The sequence below is a fragment of the Brassica oleracea genome, chromosome C3 (assembly GCF_000695525.1).
Source record: "Brassica oleracea var. oleracea cultivar TO1000 chromosome C3, BOL, whole genome shotgun sequence".
NCBI lineage: Eukaryota > Viridiplantae > Streptophyta > Magnoliopsida > Brassicales > Brassicaceae > Brassica > Brassica oleracea.
In genome coordinates, this window is record NC_027750.1 from 35460564 (window position 1) to 35480875 (window position 20312).

Here is a 20312-nt window from a genome sequence, read left to right on the forward strand (position 1 = left end):
GCAGGTAAGGTTTCTAGGATCCTTTTATAGCCTTTGGTGATCGAAATTATGTTAAGGAATTCTTTATTTCCTTCTTCCCATGTTTCAAGATGGAAACCGTTCAATCTTATGTCTTTGAAACTCAATAGGCTCCTTTTAGAGCTTGGGGAATACAAGGCATTTTTGATCTCTAGATGAGTGCCCTTAGGCATCAACACATAAGCCTGGCCGTGACCTTCAATCAGGTCGGCTACACCTGCAATGGCGTGTACGTTTGCACTTTGCATTGTGAGATTTATGAAATATCTTTTGTTTGTGAGATTTAAGAAGTATCTTTTATCTCTAAGAATTGTATGACTTGTGCCACTATCCACCACGAGTATGCTCATTTCATCATTCATTTCTATAAATAAGATTTCATTTCTTAGAGACTTCAAAACTTTCATTTATTAAAGTTTCAGAACACCGAAAATAAAAACACCAAATCAATCATAAAACAATCATAAAGCAACAAAACAAGTCGTATCGAAAATTTTAGTCTTTGAGAAAATCAGAAGTCTCAAAATCCATCAGGTCGTCATTTGCAACATCAGATTCTTTATCAGCCTCATAACCGGAATCATGGACCATATGAGCCTCCGGGTTCTTGTCCTTAAGACTCTCTTGGTAGAGCTCACACTTTCTTGGTAGAGCTCACATAAGTGCTTTGGAGTTCTACAATTCTTGGCCCAATGGTTGCTCATCCCACATCTGTGACAAACGGATTTGATCGAGTAAGATGGTTTGGATATACCGCCTCGACCTCGTCCATAACTGCCTCGGCCACGGCCGGGATTGGAACCACGACCACGGTTATTGTGGTTTCCTTTCCGGCCGGCAAGTACCTATCTCGACCGTTCGAGTAATTGTCACGGTTCTTGTATCCACCACGGCCTTTGCCGTGTGATCTCTTATCATTCTGGATGTAATTGCACTCGTTGGGATTTTTCTTTTCAACTTCATTGGCCTCTGGTAATGGGGTTGTTCCAACAGGTCTAGCTTCACTGTTCTTTATCAGGAGCTCATTGTTTGCCTCGGCCAGTAGCAGGCACGAGATCAGATCAGTGTATGTGGCGAAGCCTTTCATTCGGTACTGCTGCTGCATGATTATATTTGAGGAATGAAACGTAGAGAATGTTTTCTCAAGTAATTCTTCATCGGTTACTACTTCACCACAAAGTCTCAACATCGAGACCGTCTTAAACAAGACCGAATTGTACTCATCCACTGACTTATAATCCATGAATGTTAGATTCTTCCAGTCATTTCTAGCCTTTGGGAGTAACACCGTTATCTGGTGATCATATCTATGCTGTAAAGCATCCCAAAGCTCTAGTGGATTTTCCATCGTAATATACTGATCTTTTAGACCTTCAATGAGGTGATGGCGTATAATACTTATAGCCATGTACTGATTCTTATCGGTCTCATTATTGACCTTGATGATTGCTTCACCAAGTCCTTTTGACCTTAAGCTGATCTTTGTATCTAGCGCCCACTGCAAGTAGTTATCTCCGGAGAGATTAAGGGCTGCTTTGAGATTTTCGACATCTGAATCACATTATCATTTCAATTTAGGTTCACAATGTGATCATGTGGCCGCATGGTATAACAAGCTCGGCCACAAACTTGTCTTACGCATCTATGAGAAAACAATCAATCTAATCGACCATGATGCGAATCAAACAAGCCACACGGCCATGTAGTCAAGCAAATAGGATCGGACATGTAAAACTAATTGACCATGGTGCGAACAATCTTAATATATGATTCTACATGTGCTAGAGGGATTAAGGCCACACGACCATATGAATTTTAATGCAGTCAGATTCGAATTCGTATGTTTCTACATGTTGGTCGATTTCATTAAACAATGTGAATGCAATTCAATTCAGATTCATATGTAATGCAAACAACCTTAGCAATTTGATTTATAAATTTAGGGTTTCAACTTTTAAACTAAGGCTGCCGGTTTTAATTAAAGGTTTCAAGGCCTTTAGGATTCAAGTTCTAGATTAGATTACTTCAATCAATTAATCTAACAATCCTAAAACCTCAAATCAACAAACAATCAATCAATTAAAAATCGAATTCAGTCCTTTAGGGTTTAGGGTTTCGATTCCTAAATTAGGGTTTCTCAAAATCACATCAGGAACAATCAATTTAAGTTCTAAGGAATCGATTTCTATATTTCTAGTTAAGAGATTGTCGATTTTAATCTTGTAGGTTTTAGGGTTTTGATCAAGATCAAAGTTTCCATAATAATGGATTAGGGTTTCTGATCAATCTAGGTTCTCAGATTAAGTTATACCTTTGCTTTGTAGGGGTTTAGAACCGGACCACCTTTAGATAGAGAGAGAGAGAACGAACGGATGCAATCGGGTCGTGAAACGGGACGATCGCGGGCTGGAGGCATCTCGGCTGCGAGCTGCGCGGAGATCGGGTCGTCTCGGGTACGATCGCGTCTTCGGGTTTTGATCGCGAGCTGGACAGTTCTTCTGAGCAGAGAAAGTGATCTGAGAACGTCAAGGATTCAAGAGGGATCAACTGAGTTCTTGGATGAACTAAGAACATGTCTAGGGTTTTAGGTGTGGTCGCCGGTTTTTGGCTCTTAGGGTTGAGAGGTTTCGATTTTGTCTCAGGGATCTAGAGACGATCGTGCTGATAACGTGTTGTAAAAGAATGGGGAATTGTCTGTGTATTATTAATGAACAATAGAGGTTCCTTATATAAGGATTACAAAGTATAGGAAAAAAGAAATTATCCAAAACCTAATACAACATGAAATAGGAAAAGATTTAAAACTGATAAATGGAAAACATCCTATATCTAAATCGGCCAAGAGATAGGCCGAATCTCTCTCCTCGGCCGCCGACTCTCTCTTCTCCTTTGGCCACGGTTTGGGCCTTGTTTTGGTCATTGGTTATGGGCCATCCACGTAATAATTTATAACAGGAAGGAGTATATTATTAATAAATTTTTAATGGGACACCGGAATAGTACTCTCCAACTGACAGATACAGAAACAAAATAACGGCTTATACATTAATCATTTTTTTTATTTTTAACTAAAAAACTATACCAGAATACTTTAAAATCAATAAGAATCTCATAAAAATCTCACTTTGTAGTTTCTGTAATAATAGTAAACTAGATCTCAGAAAACGAGTTTTTGTTTTCATTTATTTTTATATAAACATTTTGTTTTCAGATCTAAATTGGTATATATTATAATATATATGTGTCTATCAATTTCTAAAACATAATAAGTTTACGGTATATTTTTTTCATTGAATAGATTGTTTCAAACTTTCACATGTATTTGTATCTTCTTATATATATATATATTTTTGGATTATTATTTCATTATTAAACTCGTAACTATATATATAAAGATTAGTAAAATATTGTTTTATTGTCATATTCAAAAATTAATCATTGTTAGATAATATAAATTTTGTTATTTAAAAAAATCTATATAATTTTAAAAGTTAACATCGTCAAATATTTAAATAATTAACATATGAAGGTACGGTATTACAACATTAAATTATATCTATTTAATTTATACTATCTATAAATCCAATTGATCATCTATTGTTTAAATCCAATTATTGATAGCCCAATAAAAATTTCTGGTAGACCCAAAATTTAAATGATAAGATTATAGATTAAATGTAACATGACTTTATAGAAATATGTCTATTAGATCCTTTTTTTTAAATCACACATGAATCAATGTTGTGACTTCTGTTTAATATATAAGATTTTATAAAGTACTTTTATAATAATAGATATATTCGAATATAACATACTTATTATTTTAGTATAAATCAATTCAAACTCTTAATTGAGTACCGTAAATCAATTTTTATAACAAGTAATTGTTTAAGCTGTACTATTATTGATTGTGACAATCCAAAAAACATGGACCTCCTCACGGGACAGAAAGCTAGACTGGTAAACGAACTAATCACGAGGACAAAAGTAGGCCTGGAACTTTTATCCGAGATCCGGATTCGATCCGTGATCCGATCCGAATCCGATCCGAAAATTCGGATATCCGGAGAGGCCGAATCCGGATCCGGATAGTAAAATGTTGGATCCGTCAAAGCCGAATCCGGATCCGGATATCTTGATTTTTTAGTCCGGATATCCGGATCCGTAAATTTTATTAATAACTATTTCAAAAATAGTAATATCTATATATAAAAACTAATTTTATTTAATATATTTTCATTTTTATAATAGTATATATAAATTTTATGTAAATTTTGTAATATTATACATAGAAATAATTAAAAACATTATAAATATTTTTATTTTTAATTTATTGTTAATATTTTATATATATTAATATTATTTTTTATTTATTTTTTTTAAGGATCCAAATCCGGATCCGGATATCCGCCGGATATTATAATTTTTAGAAGGATATCCGACACCCGGATATCCGCGAACCCCGGATCCGGATAAGGATAGTAAAATTATGGATCCGCCGGATAAGGATCCGGATCCGAATATCTTAAAATTGTCCGGATACCCGATCCGTCCCAGGCCACACATTTATGACCATTCCCATAACACTCGTCGGTCATACACTTACCAATGATTCCACGTACAGAAAATAACAAGCCCTTTTTGTGTCAGTTACGCGCTAACTTCCACCAAATACATTGTATAGTCATTGTTTTCGGTCTGCATCTATATTTCAGGACTCGCCAAACGTTATGGTTAATTTATTAATATACACTGAGCAAACAAATCTTCGAACTACTCAGCAGGTTGTATCTAATAACGAGTTCTCTGAGAGCAACATTATCGGGGCTTCTAAGCCTCGTTGCTTAACCCAATTCGGCCCAAATTTAAATCAAAATTGCAGAAAAATAAAAGAGTCATTTTTTAGGTAAGAAGTTTTTGGCCGAAGTGCTTGTGTCACGTGGCAAGTGGTGATAGGAGGTAGGAAGCGGTAGAGGGAAGTGGTCGTTCGGTCTCCATCCATTCTCTTCGTCTCCCTCTTCTCTCTCTCTCTCTGTCTCCGGAGAAGGCGATTTCTCGAGTAGTGAAGCAGCGTCGTTTACCACACCGATCTACCGTTCAATCCAAAGCTCTACCGCCGCATCGAATCTCCACCAGGTTCGTCCTTCTTCTCTGAACTTATTTATTGCGATAATCGGTGAGATTTGTCGATTTAATATTTTTTTTGGTTTGATTCCTTTTTGCATGCGTGGTGTTTGATCTCGGTGTGCATCGTCTCACTATTCTCTCTCTCTCTCTCTCGACGGTAGATTTCGGACGCCGTCGTCTATTCTCACCCAATCCACAAGGATCTCGCCGTTGTGCTCCGAATCGAAACGATACAAGGTTTGTCTTCTATCTCTGTTAATATTCTATCTCTGTTATAGCCAAAGATTTAGAGGAATCATATAAACTAATTGATTGGTTTGTTTCTGAATGTTTGGTTGTATAGTTTCTGATGGTTTGGTTGGCGACGAATTTGATTGTGAACTGATCTGTGTTTGATTGTATAGTCGATTGATTTGTGTATTTTAGATTAAATTTTGGATTTTCTACTCGATGGATCTATGTTTGTTTGACAATTTGAATATATACTTGATTGATTAGTGAAGTTTTTATTAACAATTTGAAAATATTTGTTTTAATATAACAGAATTTGAATATATTTGTTTTATCAACTGGGATTTTGAAGAATTCGACAATGAAAACAAAGAAGAAATTTAACTAAGTAGGTGTGGACATTTAAGGAAGACGTTGTAGTGAGTGTTGTAGTTAGTTTGGTTTTGTAGTTATTAGTTTCGAACTAATAAGCTGTTTGTAACGAGTATAAGTTTATTGTTTGGCTCATTGTAAGTGGAGTGTATTTTGTTTCTAACCAAATGAAAATCATATTTAGTTACTTGATTGCTTTGATGGTTGTTATGCTTGTAATAACTATTGATTAGACTCTAGTAGTTGATGGTTAGGTCTTTATTTAAAGCTCTTTGATGGTTGTTATCCTTGTCTTTATGATATCTTTCTCTCTTATTTCTTTATATAATCCGCCACAAGCTTTAATTCTTGTTGTGGTAATCTCTTTCTCTCTTGTTTCTCTCCGGTTTCTCTTTCTTTCTTTTATAATCCTCTCATTCTACTCGCTATGGATTCAACGAATCCATTGAATCCATATAGTGATTCCCCTAGCTATAGCTATCTTTTCTACAGTCAAAACTTCCGGTATGGAAGTTATCCTTCGAGTCAAAACTTTGAAGGAGCATCCGAGATACCTCCTTTTAGTAATATTTTATACCTAAGAACCTTCAAAAAGTTCCATTGATAATGTTGTTTTTCACTTAAGTATCTTAGAAAAGTGCTTAGACTAGAAATACTAATTAAAAATTCTGAGAACTTTTCTAAGAAGTGTTGTTGATAATGTTGCTATGATGTCGCTAGTTCAATTTATAGAAATGTACTAGGTGACCATAAAACCCCATTAAAAACCTTGAATTTGAATAAGGACACCGGAAAAAGAGAGTTATTAACATGTTCTGATCCGGTCCAAATAGATATTCAGATGTCTTGATGTATTTTTCTAACACTAGACTGGATGATGTAAAGTGAAAAAGGGAGCTAGCAAAACCCAACTGTTACAAATTACAGTATTGATTAAAAAAACAATACAGTTGTAGTTTTTTGCTTTCGATGTCCATGAATGACAGCGGTTGAAACAGTCAAACAACAAATAAATATATAGAAATAGAAACAATCTGAACAAATAAAAAGTAACTTGGTTTGTTGGTAGGCTAGTTGGTACAACAACTGTAGAATTGAAATTTAAGTAATTTTGGCTGCAGTTTTCTTTTGACTAAAGACTATAATTTTGGCTGTAGTTATAAAGTTAGCATGTAGTTTACTGGAAAATGTAAAATTTGGCTGGGAATAATTACAATCATTATACTAGGAGAGGAATGGATTTTATAGTATTATCTTAGGTATTTGTCAATCAGACACATACCTATCATTGGGTAAGCAATGAGATCACAATGGACTCTGACGCATGTGGGAATAAAACGACGTTACCCAATACTAAATACAAACCATATAGTATTACCACGCGCCTCGCACATGTTATAGCTCCTTACTTGGAACTTGATCTGCCCCCTTGATCTTGTAGTTTTAAATCACACACTATCAATTTATCATAATAATTTATTCGATGCAAATCTGAGCCTATCCAAAGCTTAAGATTACTATACATTTGATAAACTACAATACAATAAATTATTGACCATAGTCTTTGCAAGATTGCAATCGCTAAATATTTGTATTAAACATAGTTCAAATTCTTTTTTTTTTCTAAAACATAGTTCAAATTCTTTTGAATTAATTTTTATGTAAAATAAGCGGCAGAGCGTGGCAAAGATAAAAATAAAGAAGTAAGCTATAATTGAGCAAGTATCGTGTACATGTTTTTCTGCATATTTGGCAAAGTCAACATTTGGAATCCGTTATGATGGAATGACACAAATATTTTTAAATTCATCGAGTTTAAAATCAAATTAAATATTTAAAATTTTAGTATCAAATTAAATATTTGGAATTTTAATATCAATTAAGTATTTTGGAATTTTAAATTAGACAGTAGAAGAAGACCAATCGTTTTATAAGTATATACATTGGAAAAGCCAATTCAGACACTACTTATCTTTCTAGTCGTCACCTTTCTTTTCTCTCCTTTCTTTTTCTATTTATACAATCTTCCAAAAACAAAGAAAAAGTAAAGAGAAGAGAGGGAAGGAAATATAAGAGTATAACGATGAGAGGAAAAGGAGGAGATCCAGAGTCGAGGATTCCGTTGTTGAAGAGCCATGAAACGGCGGTGGAAGACGGTGGAGGATTGAAGAGAAGAGTTTGGGTTGAGACAAAGAAGCTATGGCAAATCGTTGGTCCTGCGATATTCACTCGTATTACGACATATTCTATGCTTGTAATAACTCAAGCCTTCGCTGGTCATCTCGGGGATCTCGAACTCGCCGCTATATCAATCGTTAATAACGTCGTCGTCGGCTTCAACTTCGGCCTCTTGGTACGTTTTCATTTTTTGCGCATTCGTTTAATTTAAGATGAGGATACATAATATGAACGTGGTGCAGCTCGGAATGGCGAGTGCATTGGAAACGTTGTGTGGACAAGCGTTTGGAGCAAAGAAATATCACATGTTGGGAGTTTATATGCAACGTTCTTGGATTGTTCTCTTCTTTTGTTGCATCTTGTTATTACCGACTTATCTTTTCACAACTCCGGTTCTCAAATTTCTCGGTCAGCCAGATGATATCGCTGAGCTTTCTGGTGTCGTCTCCGTTTGGGTCATCCCTCTTCATTTCGCTTTCGCTTTGTCTTTTCCACTTCAACGTTTCCTCCAGTGCCAGCTCAAAAACCAGGTACGCAATATCAATATTGTTTTAAACACAAATATTTCTTTAGGATTTTTATTTTTTCTGGCAGAAATACTAGTCATGTTTTTGTATTCTCTACGCGACATTCAGCTCAGATACCTAATATACACGTACTTGTATGTGTGTTTATAAATACTAAAAAGACATTTACATTGCAATAAAGAAAGTACCTATGTATGTTTTTACAAGTTTATCACAAATGAATGTTAGTACAAAAGGCAAGAAGCAACTATAGTTATTTATAATAGTCTTTCTTGGATGACAAAGTCTTCGTTTTTTTGTGGGTTTATTTAGGTGACTGCGATTGCGTCTGCGATTGCATTGGTCGTTCACTTTTTAGTGTGCTGGTTGTTCGTTGATGGACTTAAACTCGGAGTCGTGGGAACTATGGCTACGGTTAGTATCTCTTGGTGGGTCAACGTTCTTATTACTTTAGGTTACTCCGTGTGTGGCGGCTGTCCACTCACTTGGACCGGCTTCTCCTCCGAAGCCTTCACCGGGCTTTGGGAGTTTCTCAAACTCTCTGCTTCTTCCGGCGTCATGCTTTGGTACCTATAAATATATCAATTTTGTGGCTTTTTACAATGAGCCCGACATAGTTTCTAACGGTAGATATATGTTTTTGGACAGTTTGGAGAATTGGTATTATCGAATTTTGATAATAATGACTGGAAATCTTGAGAATGCTCGAATAGCTGTTGACTCTTTGTCTATTTGGTAAGTCGTCGTTTCTTTACCTCAGACGTTTTTTTTTTGTTTTGTTTATATTTAAGTTGTTTTTCATACTATAATAATAGAAGAAAAAGCCATATCAATCATATAATCTTATCTCATCGTTTTGCACGTCTACTTTTGGTTGTTGCTGAAAGGTCATTAACTTATAATTGACTTATTTAATTCTTTCTAAACAACTGTATATTTTTATTTTTTAATTCCTTTATTTTATGTATGATTAACTTGTGAAACAAAACTTTTGGCAGCATGTCGATAAATGGTTGGGAGATGATGATTCCTATCGCTTTCTTCGCCGGAACCGGGTAAATAAGCCTTTCTTCTCTACTTGCTAACTTCTATACCGACTTACGAATATGGTCTAACTAGATCTCGTCGGTTTAACCCACTTTTATAATGGCATGTAAAGTAAAGCATCTGGCTGTTACAACGGGCCCGTGAAATTATAAGGTGGTAATGGAATTATTAGATAACATGTAAGGTTCGTGAAAACAAGCCTCTCTTCTTTTCCAACTACATCTGCAAAGGATTTTACAAAAATGCGTTTGATTAAATGGTATTTAGTATAAGCTATGAATCTTAAATGCGTTTCTGCTTTCTGGTTCGCAGTTAATGTACATTTTGGCAAGTATACGATTTTACTGTTAGTTAGGTTATTCATGATTTCATGAACATGATTCGCAAGAAAACATCAAACACCTTCCTCTCTTTTGTTTTCAAGCCATTATTCTCAAAACATTACACTACACATCTTCTAATACAAGGAAGGAATAGGATACTTTTTGCATAGAACATTATTATTTTCTGAAAAATATGAAATTCAAACCTAATATTGGCATTTTGGGCTACATCCTTCTGGCTTCTTCTACCTTCTTCCGTAGTTGGCTTGATTCTTTTTGCCAACTTGTCGTTTTGTATGAGTAAGACAGTACGAGGACACAAATTATAATTTTTTATCCTTCCTATATGTTACCTGATCTATAGCTTCTCGTTGTTCACTTGTTTTTTATTTGTGTGGGGGCAGATTCAAGTATACTATTAAGTATACTATTTATTTGTGTGGGGGCAAATTACATTACATGTATTGTAGGAAATAACTGTCGTTACACTTTTAAATAGAAACCTGATTGAATAAAGGTTATAGAAAAACAATCATCTAGATTTGGCTGATGATACATCAACGATTGCAGTGTACGTGTGGCAAACGAACTAGGAGCAGGCAACGGGAGAGGAGCAAGGTTTGCGACGATTGTATCAGTGACACAGTCTTTAATCATCGGATTGTTTTTCTGGGTGATCATAATGCTTTTCCACAACCAAATCGCTTGGATCTTTTCTTCAAGTGAAGAAGTCTTAATGGCCGTTAATAAACTCTCAATTCTGTTAGCTTTCACAGTTCTTCTCAACAGCGTCCAACCGGTTCTTTCCGGTACGTCACAAAATTATTTTATTTCATATTTGAAGTCAATGCTTTTATGTTGACTTTTCATTTTCGATTAGGTGTTGCGGTTGGATCGGGGTGGCAATCATACGTGGCTTATATAAACTTGGGATGTTATTATTGCATCGGAGTTCCATTTGGGTTTGTAATGGGCTGGGTTTTTAACTTTGGTGTCATGGTAATTACATTTCTTCTTCACCCTTATATTAATTTACTTCATTTATATAGATTTATTTAGGTCACTAAATATTTTGTTTCAGACCAACAGTGTGATGTTTTGTTTTTCTATAGGGTATTTGGGCTGGTATGATTTTTGGAGGAACCGCAGTCCAGACAATGATCTTAGCTTTTATCACGATGAGATGTGATTGGGAAAAGGAGGTAAATTTAAAATCTTGTATATAGTTTTATGCTCGTCTCTCGTTCATTAGAGGAATTCAATTTTTTGATAACGTTTTCAAATTTAAATTTGCAGGCGCAAAAGGCAAATACGCGTGTTAACAAATGGTCCAACATAATCAAATGAAGTTTCACTCAATAAATTTTCGACTTGGTTGTGTATCTTAAATTTTGAAAATCATGTTATCAAAATGTACCTAGAAACCGTTTCAACTATTAGGTTGCTCTCTGGAGGTTACTACAAAAATACTCATTCTGTTCTTAATTGTAGCGTGTTTTAAAGAATTTTGATATTCCAATATATAAAATATTTTTATTTTTCTAAATAACTTTTAAAACTGGTATAACCAATCATATTTAATTTTTAAAAATGTTAAATTCGGATCAATTAAAGATACAAATTTAACCCCGGGTGGAATGTGTAGCCCACAACAAACTTTTTTCCGGGTATTCATACGGAACGGACGTATCCGCAGCGTGGTGAGCAGAACAATGTGACTTAATTTCTGCAGCATGAGGATCGAACCCGAAATGTATTTGCATCCAAGGTCCGTCCACTACCGCTGGACCACAAGACATGTTCATATTTAATATTTTATTTTATAATTTGCTGAATACTTTTAATTTATAACTTTAATGATATTTTCTAAACAAAAAAACAATTTTTTTAACATATGTGTTTTTATCTAAACATTTTATATTTAGGAACAGAAGGAGAAGGAGTATCATTTTATTTCTTAAACATTTAAAGCTGTTAGTTTGAAAAATGGTTACAGAAAAGTATTGGATGTTTAAAAGGTTAAAAGAACTTTGAACCCGCAAATAGATAAAGAACAACTTAGAACCCCAAAGAAGAAGACCAACACATGATTATAAACAGCTCACGCTACCATACTTCGCAAAGTATTCCTCCTTCCTTGGCCAACCAAAGGGAGAATGATATGAAGCCATCCAGATCCGACCCTAAAATATTTTGGCCCGAAACCCAAAACCTATAAAAATAACAAAATGAGAGGCCGAAAATTTATTTATTGTGAAAAAACCTGAAACACATGCTTTCATAGCTTCCCCTCAGGACCTCTGGTGAAGCCACCCCAGTGAACGTATAAACTCTGTGAAAACATGATCACTTAGCGACTATCAGACCAAGAAAATAAAGCAGATTACTTGCTGGTTTGTTTTTAAAACTACATAAAGATACGGGTCCGTTTAAATTAACAGAACAAGGCCCAATATTTTATATAGGCGCTCCAAATATACAGCTGACAAAAATGTCAGGCCTATCTATCTATCTATTCTATTTCTTTCTTTCGACCCTTGTTCATTCATGTCTTACACTTGTGTCACTAGTGATCCCACGTATTAGAAGAGTAAAAAACCACGTTTTTATTTGGTAAAATATAAAAACCGAGTTTTTATTGATTTCTATCCAACTTCTGTATGATATTACGAATTTATTGTGTTCTGATTGCATTAATGTTTACGTTAGTTGAGCCAGTATTTCTTTTCCACGATTTATTTATGTATTATATGTAATTGGACCCAACAAGTTGTTTGAGCTATTTAATAACAGGCTAACACGTCTATTCTTTCCGTTCCACAAAAATAGATTTTTTTAATATTTTCACACATATTAAGAAAACACATTAAACTACCATAATAAATGTATCGTTTTCTATAATTTTTAATTTTCAATAACTTTTAACCAATAATAGTTCAATAAAATCAATTAATTTTCTTGAATTTTACAATTTTTTTCATAGAAACACAAAAAAATACATCTTTTTGAAACAATTTTTTTTTTCTAAAAAATCAATCTTTAAAGAACGGAGGAAATAATATATAAATTATATTGGTACTATCTTTATGTTTGTACCCGAATTTAGTTAATCCACATTGTTAAAACAAAAAACTACTCCTATAATCTAATCTATTATACAATGATTCATCCGTCTAGTAGGTAAATCAGATTTAAATGACACAATCTTTTTAAAATAAACTTTTTAAAAATTAATCTAAGCCTAATTAATAATTTCATATAAAGTGCATAACTACCGCCTAAAGATTTTGCTATATTACAATATATTCTAACTATAATGTAAAGTTTTTCAAGCATATCAATTATTTTCAATATTTTAAAAGATATTTAATATTTTAACAAAAGAATTCAATTAATCACAAAATATTATATAACACAAATGGTTTGAGAAAAAAATTGTACAGGAAGTTGTAAAACATCTTATAAACAAAACATCTTAATATTATGGGACAGAGAAAATATATAGTAAGCAACATTGTTTCGAGTTATAAGTTTACAAAAAAACTTATAAGCTTACAAATATAATTATTATTAAAAAGTGATACAAAAATGTTATAAACTCCCAACATGCAATATTGTTGTAAAATATGTGCATATTTTTTTTTTAAAATGTGCATATTCAATACTATCAAACAAGTGTTACGTAGCCTGCGTTAACACTCCACTAGAAATAAAAATTAGCTTTATCTGCTGTCGCATATAGTGAAATTTATCATGATGGCAGACTTTTTTGTCTTCATTCTTTTGGTTGAACTCAAGTTTGTTTAATCTTATTTCTGGTTACGTTCCTTTTTTTTTTTGTTCAAAGGTTACGTTCCTTTATAAAGACATTTTGTGAAGTTATTTTAGTTTAGCAGAGACAGAGAGATGCAACAGCAACAAAATGACACACGAGCACAGCTCGGGTTTTGCCATTTTCTACCATCCATTTATCTTTTTCTTGGTAAAAAAAATTATTTCCCATCCATTTCTCATGTTTGCATGTATGTTTGAATACTATCAGTTTCGCAAAACTCTATAATTCAGTATTACACTGAAATACTCGAAATTATCAAAAAAGTATAATTCATTATTTCTTGTGTATTCAATTAAGAGCTTTAGTTGATTTGTATCAAAATGACAATTCTACTGTTATTCGAATATGAATTTTAAAAACTCATTTAAAATCCATGATTATTGAACTTGACATTTATAAAATACTCTAAAATCCACTGTTATTGAAAATATTTTAAGTTGCGGAGTTTTAAAGTTTTCAAGTGATTTTAGAATGTTTGGGTGGAGTTTATTAAATTTAAAAAATAAAACTTAAATCTCATGGTTTTAAATGATATTCTAGAGTGGTTTAATAAAAAAACATTTTAATCTCTGCAATTCATTCAAATCACCTAAAACTTTATTAAAAATCAAATCACCTCAAATTTTAGATTGAATACACTCCGCTTAGAAATCCACAGTCTCTCTTAGAAAAAACTACGGGAAATTACAAAAAATACCATATTACTAATATCATTTTTCATGTTTATTTTAACCATTTTTACTTTCACTTTTAAAGATAGAAAAACACACCTATATGGTTAACTAATCTAGTCTTAGGGTTTAGAGTTGATGGGTGGGGTAAGGTTTTTTGAATGTGGAGTTTAGAATTTTAATAAATATATAAATAATTACTTTAAAAATTTTAATTTTTTTTTAAAATAATTAATTTTTTTTTCAAATTTCAAAGAAAAAATTTGAAAAAAAAAATTCAAAAAAAGTTTATAAAAAAGTTCGAATTTGAAAAAGTATATTCGAAAACATAAAATATTTTTTTAATTATTTTTCTATTTTTTTTTAATAATAAATATTTATATTTATATATATATATATACACACACATATATACATAGCAAAAGTATAAAAATCTTTTGCCTCTAAATAAAAAATGTATTTTTGAAGGTGTACATGAATATCAAAATTCCCCAAAAATTACAGTCCCCACAAAGCTTTTATATATTTAGAAATTTCTTAATTCCATAACCAAATCAAAAGTAGGTAGACACATCGTTTTATATATTCATAGGAAAAATCAAATCACACACACACACACACACGCTACTTTTCTCTTGTCTCCAGCTTTAGTTACAACCTTTTACATATTTCATCCCGAAAGAATAAAGCATATAACAACTAGCGATGAGAGGAAGAGGACGAGAAGAAGATGAATCGGAGTCGAGGGTTCCACTGTTGGAAAGTCCTCGCACGATGGAGGAAAACGGTGGAGGATTGAGGAAGAAACTTTGGGTTGAAACAAAGAAGCTATGGCAAATCGTTGCTCCGGCAATGTTCACTCGTATAACGACATATTCGACGCTTGTAATAACTCAAGCTTTCGCTGGTCATCTCGGAGATCTCGAGCTAGCTGCAATCTCCATCGTTTATAACGTCGTTGTTGGCTTCAACTTCGGCCTCTTTGTATGATACTAATTTAATTGTAACACTAATTCATTATTATATTTTCTAATATGAGAATACCTAATATTAACGCGGTGCAGCTTGGAATGGCGAGTGCGTTGGAAACGTTGTGTGGACAAGCGTTTGGAGCAAAGAAGTATCATATGTTGGGAGTTTATATGCAACGTTCTTGGATTGTTCTCTTCTTTTGTTGTATTTTGTTGTTACCGACTTATCTTTTCACAACTCCGGTTCTCAAATTGTTGGGGCAACCGGACGATATAGCCGAGCTCTCCGGTGTCGTGTCCGTTTGGGTCATCCCTCTTCATTTCGCCTTCTGTTTGTCTTTTCCGCTCCAGCGTTTCCTCCAATGCCAGCTCAAAAGTCACGTAAGTAATCGATATCATTGTTTAAACATAATAATTAGTTTAAGTGCGTTTAGATGACAAGAAAATTAACAGATATTATTTTCAGTTTTTACTAATATATTAATGCAAATCGCAAATATCTAACCTAATGTTTTCCTTGTATTTGCGTTGAACGTATTCACTTGCAAGTGACAAATTAATTCTGCTTATTATATTGTTCAAGATCGTGGATTAATTATTTACAAAATAATACATCTTGAATGTTAACGCAAACGAAAGGAACAATCATTTGTTTTCCTTAGGTGCCTGCATTTGGGGCTGGAGTTGGACTGGTGGTTCATTTTCTAGTGTGTTGGCTGTTCGTGGACGGGTTAAAACTAGGTGCCGTCGGAACTATGGCTACGGTGAGTATCTCTTGGTGGGTCAACATTCTTATTCTATTAGCATACTCTGTTTGCGGCGGCTGTCCACTCACTTGGACAGGCTTCTCCTCCGAAGCTTTCACCGGACTTTGGGAGTTTGTCAAACTCTCCGCTTCCTCAGGCGTCATGCTATGGTACCAATTTACTATGTCTATGTGATACTATTGACCAATGTTGTACCACACAACTACCTAACAGTAGATATTGGGTCTTTTTGGGGCAGTTTGGAAAACTGGTATTATCGTATTTTAATTATAATGACTGGGACTCTTCAGAATGCTCGAATAGCTGTTGACTCTTTGTCCATATGGTAAGTTGTTTCTTTAAACTTTTCAGAAGGAAAGTCATCAAACATAATCCGTACATGACCTTATTGCATCATTTTAGGTTGTTGCGAGAATTTGTATAATTTAATAATCATTATTATATATACTATTTTTTTGGCAGCATGACGATAAATGGCTGGGAGAATATGATTCCTCTTGCTTTCTTCGCCGCAACCGGGTAAAATCCAATTTTCTCGATTGCTAATTTCTAAACCGGTTTGTGATCAAACTTGATCCGGTTTGGTTGAGTCCACTTTAATTCAACTAATTGTAGGTTTGGTTGTTAACAGGACCATAAAATCTAAAGTTATAATGAATAGCGAACTGTTTGCCCATCCCTAAATCGTGCCATTTTGGTGGTTCGAAATAATCCCGAAAAAACTCAAAATAGTAAAAGTACGTTGTAGGTAATGGGGGTGATTGGTTGGAAGCTGACTTTAGATTTAATATTAATATTAAAATTACAGCCAAAAAATAAAAAAAAATAGTTAAAAATTTTATTTTATAAAATCTTATTTTTTTAGCTATAGAAAATATATTGCTGTATCAATCAATTTTAAAACTATATCACTTACAGTTAAATCAAAAAATCCAATGGCCTAAATTCTACAGTAAAGTTTATACAGTTATTGTCCAACCAATCATCTTCGTCTAGTGCTTAACACAAAAATAAAGGATATTAATTCTTAACTAAAAGTTTAATTACACCATAAAATATAGGAACAACTGAGTCATATGATTATAATAACTACAATAAATTATAATGTTTCAATAACAAGCTGAAATTTCTCTCTGTTGAAAAAATTAAGCACAATCACTAAATTCTAAACCTAAAAAATGTGATTTTAATATTATGAACAAATAAAGGTGGTCATATCAATGGTATCTGGTCCTTCCACAACCAAAAGTAATCAATATCTAGTAATAAATTATAATGTTTCAATACCCTCATTTCTCTAAACCCTAAACCCTAAACCCTGAAACCTAAAACCTAAACCCTAAATCCTAAATCCTAAACCTTACCTTTTAACTCTAAACCCTAAGTTTGTGACTTTTGATAAAACATTAAGTGCTATTTTAGTGACTTTTGAACTTGAGTGCTAGTTTGAGAACAAAAACTTGATTTAATACTATTTTTGTCTTTTTCTCTTATATATTTTATTTTAATAAAAAACAATTATATATTTTAAAAATAAGACATTAATATTTAAAAACAATTATATATTTTAAAAATAAGACAAGTAAAATTAACTTCATCAATCCTTGCAAGAGAAAAAAAACTTAAAAATTGGTATCTGAAACGATTTACTCTCGGACAAAGACAAACCTTTGGAGATTTGCTCATTTCAATACCAAATCGATAGAGCTCACTAATGTCTGACTGTTAATTCCTCAGATCGGAATCTGTTTCATCCGATTTCTTTCCATTTAAGCCATCCCAGAGGACATGCAAAATAAATCAAAACACAAAAAAAAGGGTTAAACTTGGGGCTTTGAATTCAACTGAGTATCAACAATGAAGGAATTACCTTGGAGATGCCTCTGAGTTGAATCGGGGAAGAGCCGATTGGTTTCTTTAATCTCCGTATGAAGATTATTTTTATTTTTTATTAACCGATGCATTTGTCTGAAAATGACAAAGGAAGAAAGCAATTAGTCTTCCGATGAATATCAAAACAGTGATATCGGTTTGTGCCAATTTCGTTTTTGGGCTGTTCTAAAGGGGTTGGATCCTTAATAACACCTCATCTTGGTTTATATTGATAAAAATATTGACAAATATTTTTCTAGCCCATTGTTTAGTCCATTCTTAATAAATTAATTCATATAGTATCTTCTTTTTAAAAAAATCTAAACATTTTAAATTAATGCTATATACACATTATAAAAAAATATGAGCAATTTTAAGGTTAAGATAAAAATATGTTATCCTATAACGTTATAAAAAAATCTATAATCTCACTTTTATTCCTAAGTTGTACTTAAAAACATAAATATGATATAAGTACTATATATTTTTTGCATATTTAAAATTTTGAAAGCGAATATAGATGATTATCTATCTTAGTGTTTTAGTTAAAAATAAAATAATATATATATACTATTAAACTAATGAGAACTGTTGTCATAAAATAAAATCTCAAATATGTAACTCGAATAGTATTACGCATCGTAAAATGTCTTTTACTATATACAACCGAAGTTTACATTGTTTGATATTTAAATTTAACATCAAACAAATTCAGCGCTTTCAAAACGCAGATCAATATCTAGTAATAAATTATAATGTTTCAATAACGAGCTGAAATTTCTCTCTGTTGAAAAAAGTAAGCACAATCACTAAAGTCTAAACCTAAAAAAAGTGATTTTAATATTATGAACAAATAAAGGTGGTCATATCAATGGTATCTGGTCCTTCCATAACCAAAAGACCGACTGAATAAAAACGGTGAACTAGTTGTTAGATAAGACAGCCAAAGAAGTTTATGAAATCATTCACAACCTAACAAATACTTAATTGATGTATGATTAAACATGACATTTTTATTTGTTTATGTTAAATGTTGCAGTGTTCGTGTGGCAAATGAATTAGGAGCAGGTAATGGGAAAGGAGCAAGACTCGCGACGATTGTATCAGTGACACAATCATTAATCATTGGATTGTCGTTTTGGGTGATAATAATGCTTTTCCATAACCAAATCGCATTGATATTTTCTTCAAGTGAAGCGGTCTTAATCGCTGTCAATAAACTCTCCATTCTACTAGCTTTCACGATCCTTCTTAACAGTGTCCAACCAGTTCTTTCCGGTAATATTTTCATTTTAAAAAAAATTGAGAAAAAATCTTTATATACTGTATCAACGTTTTGTGTTAATTTTCGGACTCGTCGTAGGTGTTGCGGTTGGATCAGGCTGGCAATCCTACGTAGCATATATAAATTTGGGATGTTACTATTGTATTGGGATCCCACTTGGATTTTTAATGGGTTGGGTTTTCAATTTTGGCGTCATGGTAATAAACGTTTTCCTTCGCTTATAGTATTAATTATTTAGTGACATCATTTATCCGATTAGGTTGGAGTATTTAATTGTATTGATGTTTTATGATTTTATTCATTTATAGGGAATATGGGCTGGTATGATCTTTGGAGGTACCGCAGTTCAAACAATAATCTTAAGTTTTATTACGATGAGATGTGACTGGGAAAAAGAGGTAAATTGATATTTTGCATTTGTTTTTTTATTTGTCTTTGATTCGTGTAGCGAGTATGTAGTTACTGATGACGTTCTTTTACTACAAATTTTGCAGGCACAACGAGCAAGTGCACATGTTAACAAATGGTCCAACACACTAAAATAAAAAATTGTGGAAGGCTTGAATCTATGTATTAAATAATTTGGCAGTAAGATTTTTGCTTTTCTAAACTGCTCTATGTTCTTATGTTCTTATGTTGGTATAAAAGACTGATGTAGTATACCGAGAGTCAGTCCAAGTATTACATAGGTTCTATGTAGTAACTACAAAAATGTCTTTTGTGAACTTATTTTTCAAACATGTTTCATAACAATAATTATCAGAAAAGAGTTACATATTGAACTGGGTATAAACATAATTAATAATGTATACTAGAGATTGACCCACACGTCTGTTCAGAGGTTAATTTTTACGGTTTTATAATTTTTATTCGTTATTTTATAATTAGTGTTATATATTTAAGATGTGTCGTCGTATAACTAATTGTATTGAAAAGATTCGGACTGAATCGGGTAATACGATTATTGTTGGTACAAATATCTGAACCCGTTTCAGATACATTGGTTATTTAGATATTTTTATGTTTATGCACATCAGAATCAAAATCATTCAAACCTGGGAGGACCCAACTCAAACCTCATACATAAA

General features: G+C 32.9%; 2 protein-coding genes across 2 annotated transcripts; both read left to right on the forward strand.

Annotated features, from left to right (window-relative positions):
• The first annotated feature begins 7718 nt into the window (after positions 1-7718).
• LOC106334915 (protein TRANSPARENT TESTA 12-like) lies at positions 7719-11336 on the forward strand. The gene is made up of 9 exons (XM_013773305.1): positions 7719-8101; positions 8169-8456; positions 8766-9019; positions 9102-9188; positions 9452-9508; positions 10394-10632; positions 10704-10822; positions 10936-11025; positions 11120-11336. The coding sequence occupies exons 1-9, from the start codon at positions 7832-7834 to the stop codon at positions 11168-11170; spliced, it is 1455 nt and encodes a 484-aa protein (XP_013628759.1). The 5' UTR covers positions 7719-7831; the 3' UTR covers positions 11171-11336.
• A 3549-nt stretch (positions 11337-14885) lies between these two features.
• LOC106334914 (protein TRANSPARENT TESTA 12-like) lies at positions 14886-20000 on the forward strand. Its single transcript, XM_013773304.1, has 9 exons — positions 14886-15313; positions 15394-15681; positions 15963-16216; positions 16306-16392; positions 16530-16586; positions 18979-19217; positions 19303-19421; positions 19533-19622; positions 19719-20000. Exons 1-9 carry the CDS (start codon positions 15035-15037, stop codon positions 19767-19769), a joined length of 1464 nt encoding a protein of 487 aa, XP_013628758.1. The 5' UTR covers positions 14886-15034; the 3' UTR covers positions 19770-20000.
• Positions 20001-20312: the final 312 nt, after the last annotated feature.